The sequence below is a fragment of the Erythrolamprus reginae genome, chromosome 5 (genome assembly GCF_031021105.1).
Source record: "Erythrolamprus reginae isolate rEryReg1 chromosome 5, rEryReg1.hap1, whole genome shotgun sequence".
Lineage (NCBI taxonomy): Eukaryota > Metazoa > Chordata > Lepidosauria > Squamata > Dipsadidae > Erythrolamprus > Erythrolamprus reginae.
Genome location: NC_091954.1, coordinates 109,355,352 through 109,372,768, shown reverse-complemented (window position 1 = coordinate 109,372,768; position 17,417 = coordinate 109,355,352). Strand labels below are relative to the sequence as shown.

At 39.0% G+C, this 17,417-nt stretch overlaps 1 protein-coding gene across 1 annotated transcript in view; it reads left to right on the top strand.

Annotated features, from left to right (window-relative positions):
* Window positions 1-443: 443 nt before the first annotated feature.
* MCCC1 (methylcrotonyl-CoA carboxylase subunit 1) overlaps window positions 444-17,417 on the top strand; it is a 31,203-nt gene continuing 14,229 nt past the window's right edge. The window contains exons 1-10 of the mRNA XM_070753694.1: window positions 444-630; window positions 2,396-2,442; window positions 2,722-2,861; window positions 4,135-4,230; window positions 5,758-5,879; window positions 7,148-7,295; window positions 8,990-9,111; window positions 10,982-11,093; window positions 14,122-14,203; window positions 14,800-14,927. Coding sequence (XP_070609795.1) covers window positions 563-630; window positions 2,396-2,442; window positions 2,722-2,861; window positions 4,135-4,230; window positions 5,758-5,879; window positions 7,148-7,295; window positions 8,990-9,111; window positions 10,982-11,093; window positions 14,122-14,203; window positions 14,800-14,927 — 1,065 coding nt within the window. The 5' untranslated portion in view covers window positions 444-562. The remainder of the gene's footprint in view (window positions 631-2,395; window positions 2,443-2,721; window positions 2,862-4,134; window positions 4,231-5,757; window positions 5,880-7,147; window positions 7,296-8,989; window positions 9,112-10,981; window positions 11,094-14,121; window positions 14,204-14,799; window positions 14,928-17,417) is intronic.

Here is a 17,417-nt window from a genome sequence, read left to right as displayed (position 1 = left end):
GGAATGGAATAGAATAGAATAATAGACTAGACTAACTAGACTAATAGAACAGAATAGAATAGAAAATATGGAATGGAATAGAATAGAATAGAAAATAGAATACAATAATAGACTAGACTAGATAATAATAGAATAGAATAGAATAGAATAGAACTGGAAGGGACCTTGAAGGTCTTCTATCTAGTCCAACCCCCTGCTTAGGCCATTTCAGACAGATGATTACCCAACATTTTCTTAAAAACTTCCAGTGTTGGAACAATTACAACTTCTGGAGGCAAACCTTTCCACCGACCAATTGTTCTGTCAGGAATTTTCTCCTCAGTTCAAGGCTGCTTCTCTCCTTGATTAGTTGCCACCCATTGCTTCTTGTCCTTCCCTCAGGCGCTTTTGGGAGAATAGGTTGAATCCCTCTTCTTTGCGGGCGGCGCTTTACAAGGTTGGCGAAGGTTGGCCCTGGCAGCTCCGCCGCTTCCCGGCCTCCTTTCCGGCTTCGCTGATAGGAGGAGACGCCGCCGCTAGGCCGGCCCAAGTTTCCTCGCCTCAGTGCAGCTCCGGCGCGAGGATGGCGGCCTTGGGTATGGCGCTTGGCAGCGAGGGGCGACGCCAGCTCCAGCGGGCGCTGCGGGGCCGGTGAGTGCGCGGGGCGCAGGCTGAGGGGCGCGGAGCTCCCCCGCTCCGCTCGGGGTTGCCGAGGGAAGCTGGGAAAGGAAACCCCCCGCTCCCCCCTCCGCAGCTGTGCGGAGCCGGTTCCGTCTGGCTTGGTGGCCCCGAATAAAAGCGGGGGGACCCTCGCCGTCCCTGCTTTCCAGGGTTGGAGGTATATTTTTCTTGAGGTGGCGCTATGCTGACCAGCCTGCACGTATGGACTGGGCACGACGCGTGTCTAAGCTTTCGGAAGACCCCCGCTGACAAACTGGAGGACTAGTAGGAGGACTGGAGTCCTCGGAGAGGGGCGGGATACAAATCTAATTGATGATAATAATAATAATAATAATAATAATAATAATAATAATAATAATAATAATAATAATAATAATAATAATAATAGTGGTGGTGGGTGACCTTCAACCGCAACAACACACGAGCACGTAATAGATTCAAAGGCTCTAAACTAGACTGCAAAGAATACCCCTGGAATGCACTACCAGACTCTGGTTTCTTCCCTAAACCCCAAAACTTTTAATGTTATATTATCTACATTTGGCCTCTCCCCATTTCTAAGAGGTCTGTATGGGGTGTGCATAAGTGCATCATTGTGCCTACCGTCCCTGTCCTACTATCTTCTATCATTACTTTTTATCATTACTTTTCTAATGTCATGCTTATACAAATTACCATCCTATAATTGTTTGACATAACTGTGCATCTCACAGTTAAGTGAATCTGGCTTCCCCTATTAATTTCGTTTATCAGAGGCCGTCTGATAAGGTCACAAATGGCAATGGGGAAATTGCTGTAAATACAGTACATGCTGGTTACGAAGTGTGCAAATTATGATCATATGATCTTGGGCAGGCTGCCATGTGCACTTTTTCAGACTGGTTGTGAACCACTTTTTTCAGTTTTTTTTTAAAAAAAAATGTCTATTAAATATTTACATATAAAAGCAAAACAAGAATACAAAAGAACAGGAAAGAAAAAAGGGAAAAAATACATATAAAACATACAAATACATACAAAAATACAAAATTGCGTATTGTATCAGAACTTAAGCATTTAATGATTAACATATTCGCCAGCTATCAAGCTGGTCCTTGTTCCTTACAGCCTATTTACAAACTTCCTTATAAATTACATCTTACAGTTTACATAATTCACATTTCATTATGTTACTCTTCCTGTATCATATTGTTTTTTGTCGCTATAAATCAATGTATCAATAAATGTGTTTGACAATGATTTATCTGCATATATTATAATAATGGTTAAAGGATTTATAAGATTTCTATTTTTATTTATTTTTCTTTTGAAGCATATCTTAGTTTCAAATATTTTTTTTGTTTAGCCAATCGTACCGCCTGTTCCAAGCCTGTTCCAAATTCTGTATTTTCTTTTTCCTGAATCTGTAATGTTAATTTATTCATTTCCACTACTTTGTGGATTTTGTTAACAAATTTAATGTTTCTAACTTTGGGCATATAGCAGTCTAGCTGCAATTATCATATAGAGTATCAAATGTCTATCTTCTTTAGTGGTTTTGTGCCTAATTATCTCTAACAGAAAAAGTTCAGGTCTTAATGGAATTTTTTTGGACATAATTTGTTCTAGCATATTTCCTGATTTTTTTCCATTTGACTGCACTTTTGTTAGTTATGTTGTAACTTTGAAGGCTTATTTATTTATTTATTTATTTATTTATTTATTTATTTATTTCAATGGTCTTTTCTTTTCACAGAAAATGGCTTTGGGCATTGAGTACCAGAGAATATGCTTCTGTAACAGGTACATTATTTATTTTCCTTATGGAAATTTTTCTACATTTCTACCATTTTATACAATAACCAGAAACTAATTTTGAACTCAGATTAAAAAAATAATAACATTATGCTGGAATTCTGATAATGTGGGCGAGTTAGTAGTAATAGGATATAATAATAATAATGAATAATAATTTATTCGATTTGTATGCCGCCCCTCTCCGAAGACTCCGGGCGGCTTACAACAATATGGCCATAATTTCTCATGACGTACTTTTTTTTTTTAATTTGAAAAAAAATACAGGTCAAAGGAATATCGAGAAAGTTCTAGTGGCAAACCGAGGAGAGATTGCTTGCAGGGTGATGCGTACCGCCCGAAAGATGGGGGTGAAGTCGGTGGCAGTTTACAGCGAGGCTGACCATAACTCAATGCACGTAGCCATGGTAAAATTTGTCGGCTGACACTCTTAAGGGTTGCTCCTAAGGCAATTGTAGAACCAAATAATTTTGTATGAATAATAGATTCACTTAATCCAGTTTGAGAAATACTGTGGACAGTGCATAGGGTTTCAATCATAGGGTTTCAGCTGTGGCGAGGGGGGGCGTTTGCCCACGTTCGCCTGGTGCACCAGTTGCGGCCCTATCTGGATCGGGAGTCACTGCTCACAGTCACTCATGCCCTCATCACCTTGAGGCTCGACTACTGTAATGCTCTCTACATGTAATGCTCTCTACACCTTTAAAAAGTGTTCGGAAACTTCAGATCGTGCAGAATGCAGCTGCGAGAGCAATCATGGGCTTCCCTAAATATGCCCATGTCACACCAACACTTTGCAGTCTGCACTGGTTGCCGATCAGTTTCCGTTCACAATTCAAAGTGTTGGTTATGACCTATAAAGCCCTTCATGGCACCGGGCCAGATTATCTCCGGGACCGCCTTCTGCCGCACGAATCCCAGTGACCAGTTAGGTCTCACAGAGTTGGCCTTCTCCGGGTCCCGTCAACTAAACAGTGTCATTTGGTGGGACCCAAGGGAAGAGCCTTCTCTGTGGCGGCCCCGGCCCTCTGGAACCAACTCCCCCCAGAGATTAGAATAGCCCCCACCCTCCTTGCCTTTTGTAAGCTCCTCAAAACCCACCTCTGCCGTCAGGCATGGGGGAACTAAGATATTCTTTCCCCCTAGGCTTCTACAATTTATGCATGGTATGTTTGTATGTATGATTGGTTTTATAACAAGGGTTTTTAGCTGTTTTAGTATTGGATTTTTACTTGCTGTTTTTATCACTGTTGTTAGCCACCCCGAGTCCACGGAGAGGGGCGGCATACAAATCCAATTAATAATAATAATAATAATAATAATCATCATCATCATCATCACATTTTATGTCTAAATAAAGCAGTGTGTTTTGTAATTGGTATTCAGACTTTAATAAGAAGTCCTCCTATGCCTTGGGTGGCTGCAGCCTTTGTCAAAAAAGTCAAGATGGTGGTTTTGACTAAAGGATTGAATCCGACTGGTTTTTTAATCAGTGCTACCTCACAAATTATAATAGCATGGTTACAGCTGCCATTTGGATTTTTTGTTAAGCTGCCTTCTAGGTGTTCCAGTTCAACTCCCCTGTTGCTTGAGTTTGTTCTTAAAAAATGCATCAAAATCTTGTAGAAAAGTTAATCTAAAATGTACCACAATAATAAAATGATGGTGTTTTATTTGTAGGCTGATGAAGCTTATTGCATTGGCCCAGCACCCTCTCAGCAAAGTTACTTATCCATGGAAAAAATAATACAAGTGGCCATAAACTCTGCGGCACAGGTACAAATTCTGTTTTGTAACAGCTATGTTTTACTTAAAATTGGGTTAGTGCAACTTGATAATATGGATCCTATGTCTAAGTGACTAAACTCTCACATTGCAGGCTTCGTACTCTGACTGAATTTCTTGGAGTAATTTAAACTGATTCAGCAATTCTGCTTTTTTTAAAGTGGTCCCATAAAGTTGTATAAATATTCTGCAAATGCTCCAGTTCTTTCTGTGGTTAACCTCTGTTATAATCATAGGTTTTTAGGCACTGAACATTGGAATAAAATATTACTGGAGGGTGATGTTTTAGCCTAATTGGGTGCTGAATAAAACCTTATTCTTCCTCTATAGAGAGGGAGCAAGAGTCCAGGCTGAGTAGGCAAACTGCAGAATCCATGACCACGTGGAAAATAATTAACTTGATATACAGCATGAAGATAACGTATAGCTAACTTCCATATAAGGAAATATATGCCTTACTCTCATTCCTTTGCTAATCACCAGTAAACACACAATCCAGGAAAAGGAAAAGAATGGAGCTTCTGTTAATTATCTATAGGGAAGTCACGAGGAGGTTGCCTCATACAGTGCATGAGTGAATGGTAGTTGGGGGATGGCTTAATGTATGTGCCGTTCACGAATTGGTTATTCTGTACCACATGTCAGGAAAAGTGAAATACAATAAAATGAGAGATCTTGATACAATTGAGGTCGTCTCATTGAGAAAATTATCTCTGTTGCTTCATTTTGATGTGGCAATCATGGCATTCTGTGCCTCCCTAGAGGTCGAACCACTGGGGGAGGGCAGTTTGCCTTCAAACCTCTGCACTTGTTACTTGGAGAGGTTCAAGCCATCCTAACAACATGTCATGATGCTACTGCTTCATAGGTCTTTTACAGAGGGATAATGTCTGAATGGCTTTGCAGATCTCTTATAGCCCTGAACCACATACAGTAGTACTTGTTGAGTGGGAGGACCAACTAACACTCGCATTCTCCTATTGGTGACTGGAAAAAAATGACTGATTTCTGGTAGTACAGTAATCCCTCGTTACTTCATAGTTCATCTTTCACAGATTCGCTATTTCACGGGTTTTCAAAGGGGGCTTAAATCTATTAAATCCATTAAAAATTTATAAAATTCTTCTACAGTACTGCTGTATTCTATTAAAGAAACTGGTAGGATATCACGTGTAGTTCCAGCTGAAAAACATTATAGAATGACTGTTTGATGCAAAGGGCGGGTTTTAAAAGTCCAAATACTCGTTAAATACATTAAAAATTATCTTTACTTCACGGAAATTTGTTTTTCACGGGTGATCTTGGAACGCATCCCCAGCAAAAAACGAGGGATCGCTGTATTCTGAGGTCAACAGCAATGGAAAAGGTTGCACATAGCTTCAATCTGCTTTTCAGTGTTTGGGGAACAGAAAACAGCATTGTGGATGTTTCTGCATTTTGGAGGTCAGCAGCAGAGCAGAAACATCACAAAGCCTCAAAAAGCCTATCGCAATATGCCCTTGATGTTTCCTATTTTAGGCCATCCATCCAGGCTATGGTTTCCTATCCGAAAACACAGAGTTTGCCGAACTCTGTCACCACGAAGGGATAATTTTCATAGGTCCTCCTTCATCTGCTATCAGAGATATGGGCATTAAGAGGTACGGCTAAATTTATTATGGAAAGATCGTTTTGTTGAAGCTACTAGATTGTACCTGGTATCTCAGTTGGGCTGCCGTCTTTGATACATGCAACAAATTAACCCTGTGATCCTTTAATATTTTGAGAATTATGGTCTCAAAAAATCTCAGTGTGAAGTGCCCCAATGCAGTACAACCTTTGGTCCAATTTCATATGGGTAGGGATGGGTTCCTATCGGTGCGGTCCAATGCGGGAGCTCTGGTAGCGGCCCGCCGATGATGCATTTTTGGCGCAAAGGCTCCGGTGTGGTTTGTGTTGGTCTGTGCATGCTGTCATATTTAAAAAAATAGTTTTCGGTGATTTTTCGGCTCTCTGAGCATGCGCGGAAGTAAAACTGTCCCTCTCAGCATGCGTGGAAGTGAAATCGTGCAGGGGGACGAGCGCAAAAAGTCGCGATGCACACCGGTAGGAAAAGGTAAAAGGAACCCACCCCTGCATGTGGGCCTTTATCTAATTTATGGGGTGGGGTGGTGGCTCAGCGGTTAAGATTTTGGGCTTGTTGGCTAGAAAGCCAGGAGCCTAGGTTTGAAACCCAAGCACCACACGACGGGGTGATCTCCCATCCTCGCTGCAGCTCCTGCCAACTTCGCAGTTTGAAAGCATGCAAATGTAAGTAGGTAAATATGTACCACTTCAGTGAGAAGGTAATAGCGCTAATGGCACTGTCACATGACAGCCTTGGATCAATGGCCTCGAAACAGAGACTAACACCCTCCCCTTATAGTCTGCAATGACCAGCGGAGTAAAATCCGCAGGGGACTCTAATTAATTAAAATACAATACAATACAATAATATTTGCATTTGTATTTGCATTTGCAATGCAATACCAATACAATACCATTACCAATACCAATACCAATACAACACAATACAGTACCAATACCAATAGTAATGCAATGCATTACAATTTCAATTACAAATACAAATGCAAATACCAAATACAATACAATACAATGCAATACAATAATAATTAATATCTCATTTAATTGAGGTGGGAGGAGCCCAGACATATGAATCGTAGAAGGAAAGGGAAGGAATCTAGATGAAATAATGGTTGGTTTACATGCCATCAAGTCAATTGATGGAGACATAGATTTTCTCTTTGATCAAATGAAATGTGGGGAAATTGTATCAGTTGAAAGAGAGGTCGGTTGTGGGAGTGAAAAAGATGTCTTGCAGAGTTCCTTCTGTTATTGACACTGAACATGAACTTGTGTTTCCTTGAAGTACTTCTAAGGCTATCATGTCTGCAGCTGGAGTTCCTGTGGTTGAAGGTTACCATGGGGAAGAGCAATCGGACAAGTTTTTGGAAGAGCAAGCCAGAAGGATTGGCTACCCAGTTATGATCAAAGCTGTCCGTGGAGGCGGAGGCAAGGTAGCATCTGTTCCATGACATTTCAATAATTAATCTACCATTTGTTGCATCATAAAGTTGTACTTAAGTTATAATTTACCGTATCTTTGGAGTATAAGACACACTGGAGTATGAGATGTACCTTAGTTTTTGGGGAGGAAAATAGAGGGGGGGAAATCTATCTATTAGGTATTCATCTATTAAGTTTTGGTTGCCAGGTCACAAAAAGGATGTTGAGATTCTAGAAAGATTGCAGAGAAGAGCAACAAAGATGATTAGGGGACTGGAGGCTAAAACATATGAAGAATGGTTGCAGGAACTGGGTATGTCTAGTTTAATGAAAAGAAGACAAGGAGAGACATGATAGCAGTGTTCCAATATCTCAGGGGTTGCCACAAAGAAGAAGGATTCAACCTATTCTCCAAAGCACCTTAGGGTAGAACAAGAAGCAATGGGTGGAAACTAAACAAGGAGAAAGGCAACTTAGAACTAAGGAGAAATTTCCTGACAGTCAGAACGGTTGATCAGTGGAGCAGCTTGCCTCCAGAAGTTGTGAATGCCTCGACACTGCAAGTTTTTAAACAATGTGCTTGCAGTACATTGATGCTGGCTTAGCAATTCAAGTATTCAAGAGCCGCTCGGAGTCCTTGGAGGGGGCGGCATACAAATCTAATAAATAATAATAATAATTCTTCTTGTTCTTGTTCTTCTTCTTCTTCTTCTTCTTCTTCTTCTTCTTCTTCTTCTTCTTCTTCTTCTTTTTCTTCTTCTTCTTCTTCTTCTTCTTCTATTTCTTGTTGTTGTTGTTCTCCTCCTCCTCCTCCTCCTCCTCTTCTTCTTCTTCTTCTTCGTATTATTATTGCCCACAAACCTTAAAATTTCCAGGGTGGGAGATCTTCAGTATACATGGTTAAATGATCAAAATTCAGCTTGGCAATTGACTCACATTTATGACGATTGCAGAGTCATATGATCCTCTTTTGTCCTCACCTGACAAGCAAAGTCAGTGAGAAAACCCGATTCACTTAACAACCTATTGCTAACTTAACAACTGAGAAATTCACTTAACAACTGTAGCAAGAAATGTCATAAAATGGAGCAAAATTCAGGAGTGGGGAGGAAATGGAGATTTTGCAGCATCCTTCCCTGCCACGCCCACAGAACCAATAGGGGAAAATTTTGAATTTTACCCCTTCTTTCTATCTTGAATAAGTTCAGAAAATCAAAGATGAATTGATTTTGCAGTGCCTTCAAGTGCCCTCTGACAATGCTACATAACCCTTGAAAGAATCTTTATAAAAATACAGGCATCAGGTCAATCTTTTTTATGGCTACCAGGAATAAATAAATAAATATATATACAGTATATTAAATATATATATTAAATTAAATATATATATAATTGATGGGCGTATTCTCTGTGATATATATATGGAAATCATAAATTTAAGCTAGTGATTGTATCAAGGAAGTGGCTCTGTTTTCATTATGTATGAGTGGTTTTTTAAATTGGGGTTTTTTAGATTGTTTTTAATATTAGATTTGTTTACATTGTCTTTTTATATTGTTGTTAGCCGCCCCGAATCTTCGGAGAGGGGCGGCACACAAATCTAATAAATAATAATAATAATAATTAATATCATTGATTCCCCCCCCCCAAAATTAATGTATTTGCTTGTTTTGCTAATATTAGTTTTATCCCTTATTTGCCCCAGGGAATGAGAATAGCACTTACTGAAAAAGAATTTCAGGAGCAGTTGGAATCAGCGCGAAGAGAAGCAAAAAAGTCCTTTAACGATGATGCCATGTTGATAGAGAAGTTTGTTGACAATCCAAGGTAACACAACAATCCGTTGGGCATCTTTTTATCACTCCCTATTAGTAGCTCCACTACTAGGCAGGAAGTACATTGTAGAGGAATATGCAGCAGCCGTTTATAAAACATAACCTATGTCAGCCATACAAGGTGGACCAAGCAGGAAGCAGAAAAACAGAAGAATGCAGTTGGAAGGGACTTTGGAGGTCTTCTAGTCTAACCCACTATTCAAGTAAGAAACCCTATGCCATTTCAGACAAATGGCTATCCAACATCTTCTTAGAAACTTCCAGTGATTTCTAATTCAAGATGTTGGCTATTACCTTTAAAGCCCTAAATGACTCAGGGCCAAACTACTTACAGGACTGCCTCCTGCCTCATACCTCACTATGGCCAGTAAGGGCCCCAGAGTTGGCCTCTTTTAGGTCCCATCTGCAGACAATTTTGGCTGGCGGGATCTCAGGGGAGAGCCTTCTCTGTGGTGGCTCCGAATCTTCGGAACCAACTACCCCCAGAGATCTGTACTATCCCCATCCTACCAATCTTCCGAAAAATTGTTAAGACCTGGTTTTTCCGGCAGGTCTGGAATTAAGGATGACTGTGTGGATGTATGGTTTTCAAGTTTATTTGTTGCATATTTTCATAATATTGCTATTTTATCATTGTTATATTTTTATTGTTTTTTAATAATTATTGTTAGCTGCCCTGAGTCGTATTGGAGTGGGCAGCATACAAAAATAAATATATATAGATAGATAGAGAGATAGAGAGATAGAGAGATAGATATAGATTCGATAGATTCGATAGATATAAGATAGATAGATAGATAGATAGATAGATAGATAGATAGATAGATAGATAGATAGATAGATAGATAGATAGATAGATATAGATTAGATAGATAGATTAGATAGATATAAGATAGATAGATAGATAGATAGATATAAGATAGATAGATAGATAGATAGATAGATAGATAGATAGATAGGTATAAATTAGATAGATTAGATAGATATTAGATAGATAGATAGATAGATAGATAGATAGATAGATATAGATTAGATAGATATAAGATAGATAGATAGATAGATAGATAGATATAGATTAGATAGATAGATAGATATATAGATTAGATAGATATAAGATAGATAGATAGATAGATAGATAGATAGATAGATAGATATAAGATAGATAGATAGATAGATAGGTATAGATTAGATAGATTAGATAGATATAAGATAGATAGATAGATAGATAGATATAGATTAGATAGATATAAGATAGATAGATAGATAGATAGATAGATAGATATAGATTAGATAGATAGATATATAGATTAGATAGATATAAGATAGATAGATAGATAGATAGATAGATAGATAGATAGATAGATAGATAGATAGATATAGATTAGATAGATAGATAGATTAGATAGATATAAGATAGATAGATAGATAGATAGATAGATAGATAGATAGATAGATAGATAGATAGATAGATAGATAGATAGATAGATAGATTCTTGTGCCTGTTTTCTGAACTGGCATTCCTTGAAGGGCTGACATAGAAATAAATGAGCTGAGCCATAAAACCCGTGATAACAGTTGAAAAAGAAAAAGAAAATTGTTACACATTTCATCCAAAAAGTACATTGGAAAATCTGGTCCTGCCACATTTGAGGTATGGGTTCCTCCCCTCCTCCCATAAAATATTGAATGCTTTATGAAATACATAGGATAAATGAATAAGCCTCATTTCTAGATTGAAAAGAAAAAAGGATCCCCAAAGTACCGTATATGATGAATTTTATTAGGTTACAAATTTGGGATTAAGAATAAGCAACGATGGACATTATTATGGCTCCATTTACAAATTTTAAAATATGAAACAGGCACGTAGAAGTTCAAGTATTTGGAGACCAACATGGCAACGCAGTCTACCTGTTTGAAAGAGATTGCAGCGTACAGAGAAGACATCAAAAAATTATCGAGGAAGCTCCAGGGGTAAGTGGACAGCTTTTGAAAAACAATTCAAATAACTTGATTATCATAATTTTGTTGTTATAATTTTTGTTTTTATGCTTGCTGTTAAGGCCATGTCAAAATCTTTTTTGTAGTATATGCTATTTCTGCAGCAAATATCTTTTCCAAGGTCCTGAAATTCTGCAGAAAATGTCTTTTCCAAGGTCCTGAAATTCTCAAAGAATGCAATTTCCTATGTACCATATTGAACAGAGTGTAGTTTCCTTACAAAGTGTCAGTTGCACAGAATAATGTGACTTATGAGCGTTTTTCACAGTTACAACCTTTGCAGCAGCCCGTGATCATGTGATCAGAATTTAAATGCTTAGCAACTGACTCGTGTTTGTGATGGTTGCAGTGTCCCAGAGTCATGTGATCCCCTAACCCGGGGGTAGGCAAAGTTGGCTCTTCAATGACATGTGGACTTCAACTCCCAGAATTCCTGAGCTGGCATGATTGGCTCAGGAATTTTGGGAGTTGAAGTCCACAAGTTATAGAAGAGCCAACTTTGCCTACCCCTGCCCTAATCAGTTTCCAACCATTGTTTCTTTTCCTGTCCTCTCTGGTGCTTTGGAGAATAATCTGACCCTCTCTTCTTTGTGGCAGCTCCTCAAATATTGGAATACTGCTATCATGTCTCCTTTAGTCCTTCTTTTCTCTAAGCTAGCCAAACCCAAATCCTGCAGCCGTTTTAGTTTCCAGGGCTTTGATCATCTTAGTTGTTCTCCTCTGAACTTTTTTCCAAAGTCTCAAAATCTTTTTTGAATTATGCTCACCAAAACTGTTGCAGTATTCCAGGTGTGGCCTTAGTAAGCTTTTTACCGAGCGGCAGTAATACTTCTCCTGATCTTGATTCTCTGCTTCTGTTTATACAACCCAGGATTGTATTAATCTTTTTTCCTTTGACTTTTTTGGCAAAATTGCAACACCCATAGTGATTGATTGGCGTACAATGACTTATTTTTAAAACCATAACAACGTACAGCCCTAATCAGCAGGTTCCATTGTTTATTTATTTGGATTACTAGGCCACCCACCCTTCTCCAATGGACTCATCATTCATTCATTCATTCATTCATTCATTCATTCATTCATTCATTCATTCATTCATTCATTTGATTTATATGCCGCCCTTCTCCTGAGACTCAGCGTGGCTTGCAGCAATTTATGCACATGTTAGAAATCTACCAATAAAATCAACATTAAATACTATCCTAAAACCCCATGCTAAAAGTCAGTCAATCGCTACTACCACCTATGGTGGACCTGCCCAGTTGCTAAAAAATTCTGGTGTAAAATCAAAAGCTATCTAGAGCAAATTATGGCACAGACAATCTCCTTAAAACCTGAATTTTTCCTGCTTGGCATCATAAGACAGAAATTTTAAAATGAAGATAAATACCTAATCCACCATATTATAACGGCTGCAAGATTATTATAGGCACAAAATTGGAAAACAGAAACAGCCCCCACAATGTTAAGTTTTATAAACAAGGTCCTTGAATGCGCCGAAATGACTAAAATGACCTTAGAGCTACAGGAAAAGGACAAATCTGAATTCTACAAAATATGGGAAAGCTGTTATAAATGGCTTAAACAGGAAAAATACATAAAAAACCTCAATAGTAACATTAGACGGAATAGTAATACTAGATACTCCTTCCTCTCATATCCAAACACAATGATAAATATAGAAATACTGCACCACAAATCGATAGAACTCAACCTCCCCTCCCCCCAAAAAGAACTCGTACCCCCTCCAGAAATACCTAAGATGAATACAAACACAACACTTACAATTAAAGGAAATAAGTATACAATTCCATACCCTAGGCATAAATACCCAATTTAAGGTCGCTCGACAATGATAATCAACGACATGGTTGACGAGATATATATTGCAAAACAATCAAGTAGCCTGCAAGCTCCAACTACTCAGGATATCACGCCTAATCCACAACCATTAACTAATCAGCATACCTCCGTTACATCAACAACCCCAGGTGTTACCCCACTGACTCACCAGGAAGTTTCTACATAGCAGGACCTTGTCGAAACGTCGCCAGAAATTTCTAAATCCTACACAGGAAGAAACCCGAATATACCAAGACCGTCATATATATACACCAGAGTGATTCGACACAAAAATATGTAACCCTTTCCTGGTGCAGAGCTGAAGGGATTGGATACTGTAGCCTAGAGGATAATTCTCTGCCTTACAAGGCAAAGGTTGCAGGTTCAAGTCCCAGTGGGTATGGCTAGCTGATGAGGCCAAAATAAGGCCGAAATAGATGTATCCTAGTCTCCCTTAATTTTCAAATTCAGCAAAAAAAACCCACCCAAAAATGTTTTCCAACAGAGAGAAACACACACACACACACACACACACATATAAATATAAATATATTACTATTGAAATTTGACATTTTATATGATTTAAACACATTTGTTTTTCTTTTTTCACCCCCTATTCCCTCTTTCCCTATGTATGTTTTGCCTGTTTTGGTAGTTTTTTATGTGGAGAAAATTAATAAAGATTATTTTTTTAAAAAAAAAAGTCCGTCAATCGCATCCATACATGAATTCACTCGTTGGGCGGGCTAGATATTAAAGATTCATTAGCCCCAAGCTTGTCTGCAAAGGTGGTTCTTCAGAGCCTTATGGAAGGTGGGGAGAGTGGAGGCAGTGTGGATCTCTGGAGGGAGTTCGCTCCAGAGGTCCGGGGCCGCCACAGAGAAGGCTCTTTCCCTAGGCCCCACCAGTCGGCATTGTCCGGCTGACGGGACCTGGAGAAGGCCGACACTGTGGGCCCTAACCGGCCACTGGGATACGTGAAGCAGAAGACAGTCCCGTAACTGTCTTATTATGGCTATAAATTGAGGATTACCTGTAAGCAAAAACTTTTAACATCAATTGTCCAATGTGAATGTTCACTCAATTAAAAAACAACAACACAAGGATGTCTTGGTGCATCGTGTGAACCTAACATGTTCATTGCTATTCTTGTTAGCCAGGAATTAAGCCCGAAGTGAGAAGAAAGCTTGGAGAGGCTGCTGTTAGGGCAGCAAAAGCCGTGAACTACGTTGGAGCAGGTATTGCAATCTCAACTTCTTTTTTAATACTGAATACAGGTTCATATTTATGCTTTTATCCAGCTCAACAGATGCTTAGAAAGAAATTATATTAAAAAATATTGAGACTCTTTCTAGCCCAACCACAGGTTAATTGCCCTGACAACTGAAAAGAATTGGGTCAAATTTAGAATATGAGGGTAGGGAATAATCTCAAATTCAAAAGTGAGCCAGTTCTGGTTGGGGGCTACAAAGAAAAACCTTTTAGGAGAAATTTCCCAGTGTGTCTCCAGCAGGAGAAACAGTGGATTGACAGCTCAAAAGGATGGACTCTTGTCATGTGACCCTTGAGTGGATAACAGCTGGAAAGAAAAAATAAAGGGAACACTTAAACAACACAATATAACTCCAAGTAAATCAAACTTCTGTGAAATCAAACTGTCCACTTAGGAAGCAACACTAACAATCAATTTCACATGTTGTCAGCACATTCAACTTTGTACAGAATGAAGTATTCAATGAGAATATTTCATTCACTCAGATCTAGGATGGGTTCTTGGAGTGTTCCCTTTATTTTTTTGAGCAGTGTGTTTTCTGCCTTTGTTAAATGTTTTTAGGAACCGTGGAGTTTATCATGGACAGTGCACATAATTTCTATTTCATGGAAATGAATACCAGGCTGCAGGTGGAGCATCCAGTGACCGAGATGATAACAGGGACCGACTTGGTGGAATGGCAACTAAAGGTGAGAAAGGAATAGGAACAGGAATATCTGTTGGATTCTCAAGAAGCAAAATTGTTCTTTCACTTGCGGCCATTAATTATATTCTTTTTTGTCAAAGAGAGTGGAAGATATGGCTTTGGGGGTTTTTTCCTGTTAGGCTTGGGCAGAAAGAGGCACTATGCATATCCACCAGTAGTGGGTCTCAATTTTTTTTTACTGCCGGTTCAGTGGGCGTGGCTTGGTGGGCATGGTGAGCATGACAGGGGAAGGATACTGCAAAGTCTCCATTTCCACTCACTCCAGGGGAAGGATACTGCAAAATCTCCATTTACACCCGATCAGCTGGAACTCGGGAGGCAGAGAATAGATGGGGGCAGGGCCAGTCAGAGGTGGTATTTTTTTATTATTTATTTTTATATATTTTTTTTATATTTATTTACTTATTTATTTATTTATATTTATATTTGTTTGCTTATTTATATATTTGTTTGTTTATTTATTTATTTATCCAATATATCCAAAAAAAAGAGAGGAAGATGGATATTTATTTATCCAATACACAATACATATTGAAGAGAATAGACATGTAGTAATATATATAAAGAAAAGGATAGAAGAAAAGATATAAGAATAGAGGAGAAGATATATGAAAGGAAGAAAAGATATATGAGATAAAGGAGAGACAATTGGACAGGGGACGAAAGGCACACTGGTGCACTTATGGACGCCCCTTACTGACCTCTTAGGAACCTGGAGAGGTCAATCGTGGATAGTCTAAGGGAAAAATGTTGGGGGTTAGGGGTTGACACTACTGAGTCCGGTAATGAGTTCCACGTTTCGGCAACTCGATTGTTAAAGTCATATTTTTTTACAGTCAAGTTTGGAGCAGTTAATATTAAGTTTGAATCTGTTGGGTGCTCTTGGGTTGTTGCGGTTGAAGCTGAAGTAGTCATTGACAGGCAGCATATGATCTTGTGGGCAATACTTAGATCATGTTTTAGGTGTCGTAGTTCTAAGCTTTCTAGACCCAGTACAGTATTGTTAGTTTATTTTCGTAGGGTATTCTGTTTCGAGTGGAGGAGTGAAGGGCTCTTCTGGTGAAGTATCTTTGGACATTTTCGTTGATGTCCGAGATGCGGTATGGATTCCAGACAGATGAGCTGTATTCAAGGATGGGTCTGGCAAAAGTTTTGTAGGCTCTGGTGAGTAGTGTGAGATTGCCGGAGCAGAAGCTATGTAGGATCAGGTTAACAACTCTAGATGTTGTTAACCTGAACTACTACGAACTAGATTAGATTAGATTTATTGGATTTATATGCCGCCCCTCTCCCCAGACTCGGGGCGGCTACTCAACTACTCTACAAACTACTCAACTACTCTACGAACTACTCAAAATTTCCATTACCGGTTCTCCAGAACTGGTCAGAACCTGATGAAACCCACTTCTGATATCCACCCTCCCCCATTTATTTATAGCATTATAGCATTTAGACTTATCTACCGCTTCACAGTGCTTTACAGCCCTCTCTTAGTGTTTTAAAGAGAGTAAGCATACTGCCCCCAACAATCTGGGTCCTCATTTTACCGACCTAGAAGGAAGGTTGACTCAACCTTGAGTCTACTGAGATTCAATCTACCAAACTGCTGGCAGCCCGTGATCAGCAGAATTAGCTTGAACTGCACTCTAACCACTGCACCACCAAGGCTCATTTGCACACAAGGACACCGCGTTTGAGGTCTGGTTCTGCATTGTGATGATCAAGGATAGAAAGATTAGCTGGTCTGCAATATCTTCGGGACAAAATTCCACTCGTAAAACCCTTGAGAGGCAGAGATTTTGAGCTGGGGAAGCAAAAATTTTGGAGAGCCCTAGAGGTTTGGGAAATATTTAATGGTTAGCAAACATTTAATTATCAGCAAAAGTCTGTGCAGATAAGGAATTCAGAAGTATATTTCTAAGAGCGGGAGATTTTCAGAGCATTGAGTGGTGGCTTTGTGTTCAGAAAAACCACATAACTATTTTGTCTTAGCTGGGTACTTTAGGTAACACAGGATTTATTTGTAGTGTACTATCAGGGACATGGTGGCTCAGAGGCTAAGGCGCTGAGCTTGTCAATCTGAAAGACTGGCAATTCAGTGATTCAAACCCCCAAGCACCCCGTAATATTGGTAAAATTAGAATCCAGATTGTTGGGAGCTCTGTTCAGACTCTGAAAACTACTTAGAGAGTGCTGTAAAGTGCTATTTCTATTTAGCTGCTGGTGTTTGTACGGAGTTGTCTTTAACTTTTTGGAACTCTTATCTAAGCATCAAACAAGAAATTTGTGACTTGACTATCCTTCATTATATGATCCTCCCTCTCTCTCCATTCATTCATTCATTCATTCATTCATTCATTCATTCATTCATTCATTCATTCATTCATAGAAACTTAGAAGTCTGACGGCAGAAAAAGACCTCATGGTCCATCTAGTCTGCCCTTATACTATTTTCTGTATTCTATCTTAGGAT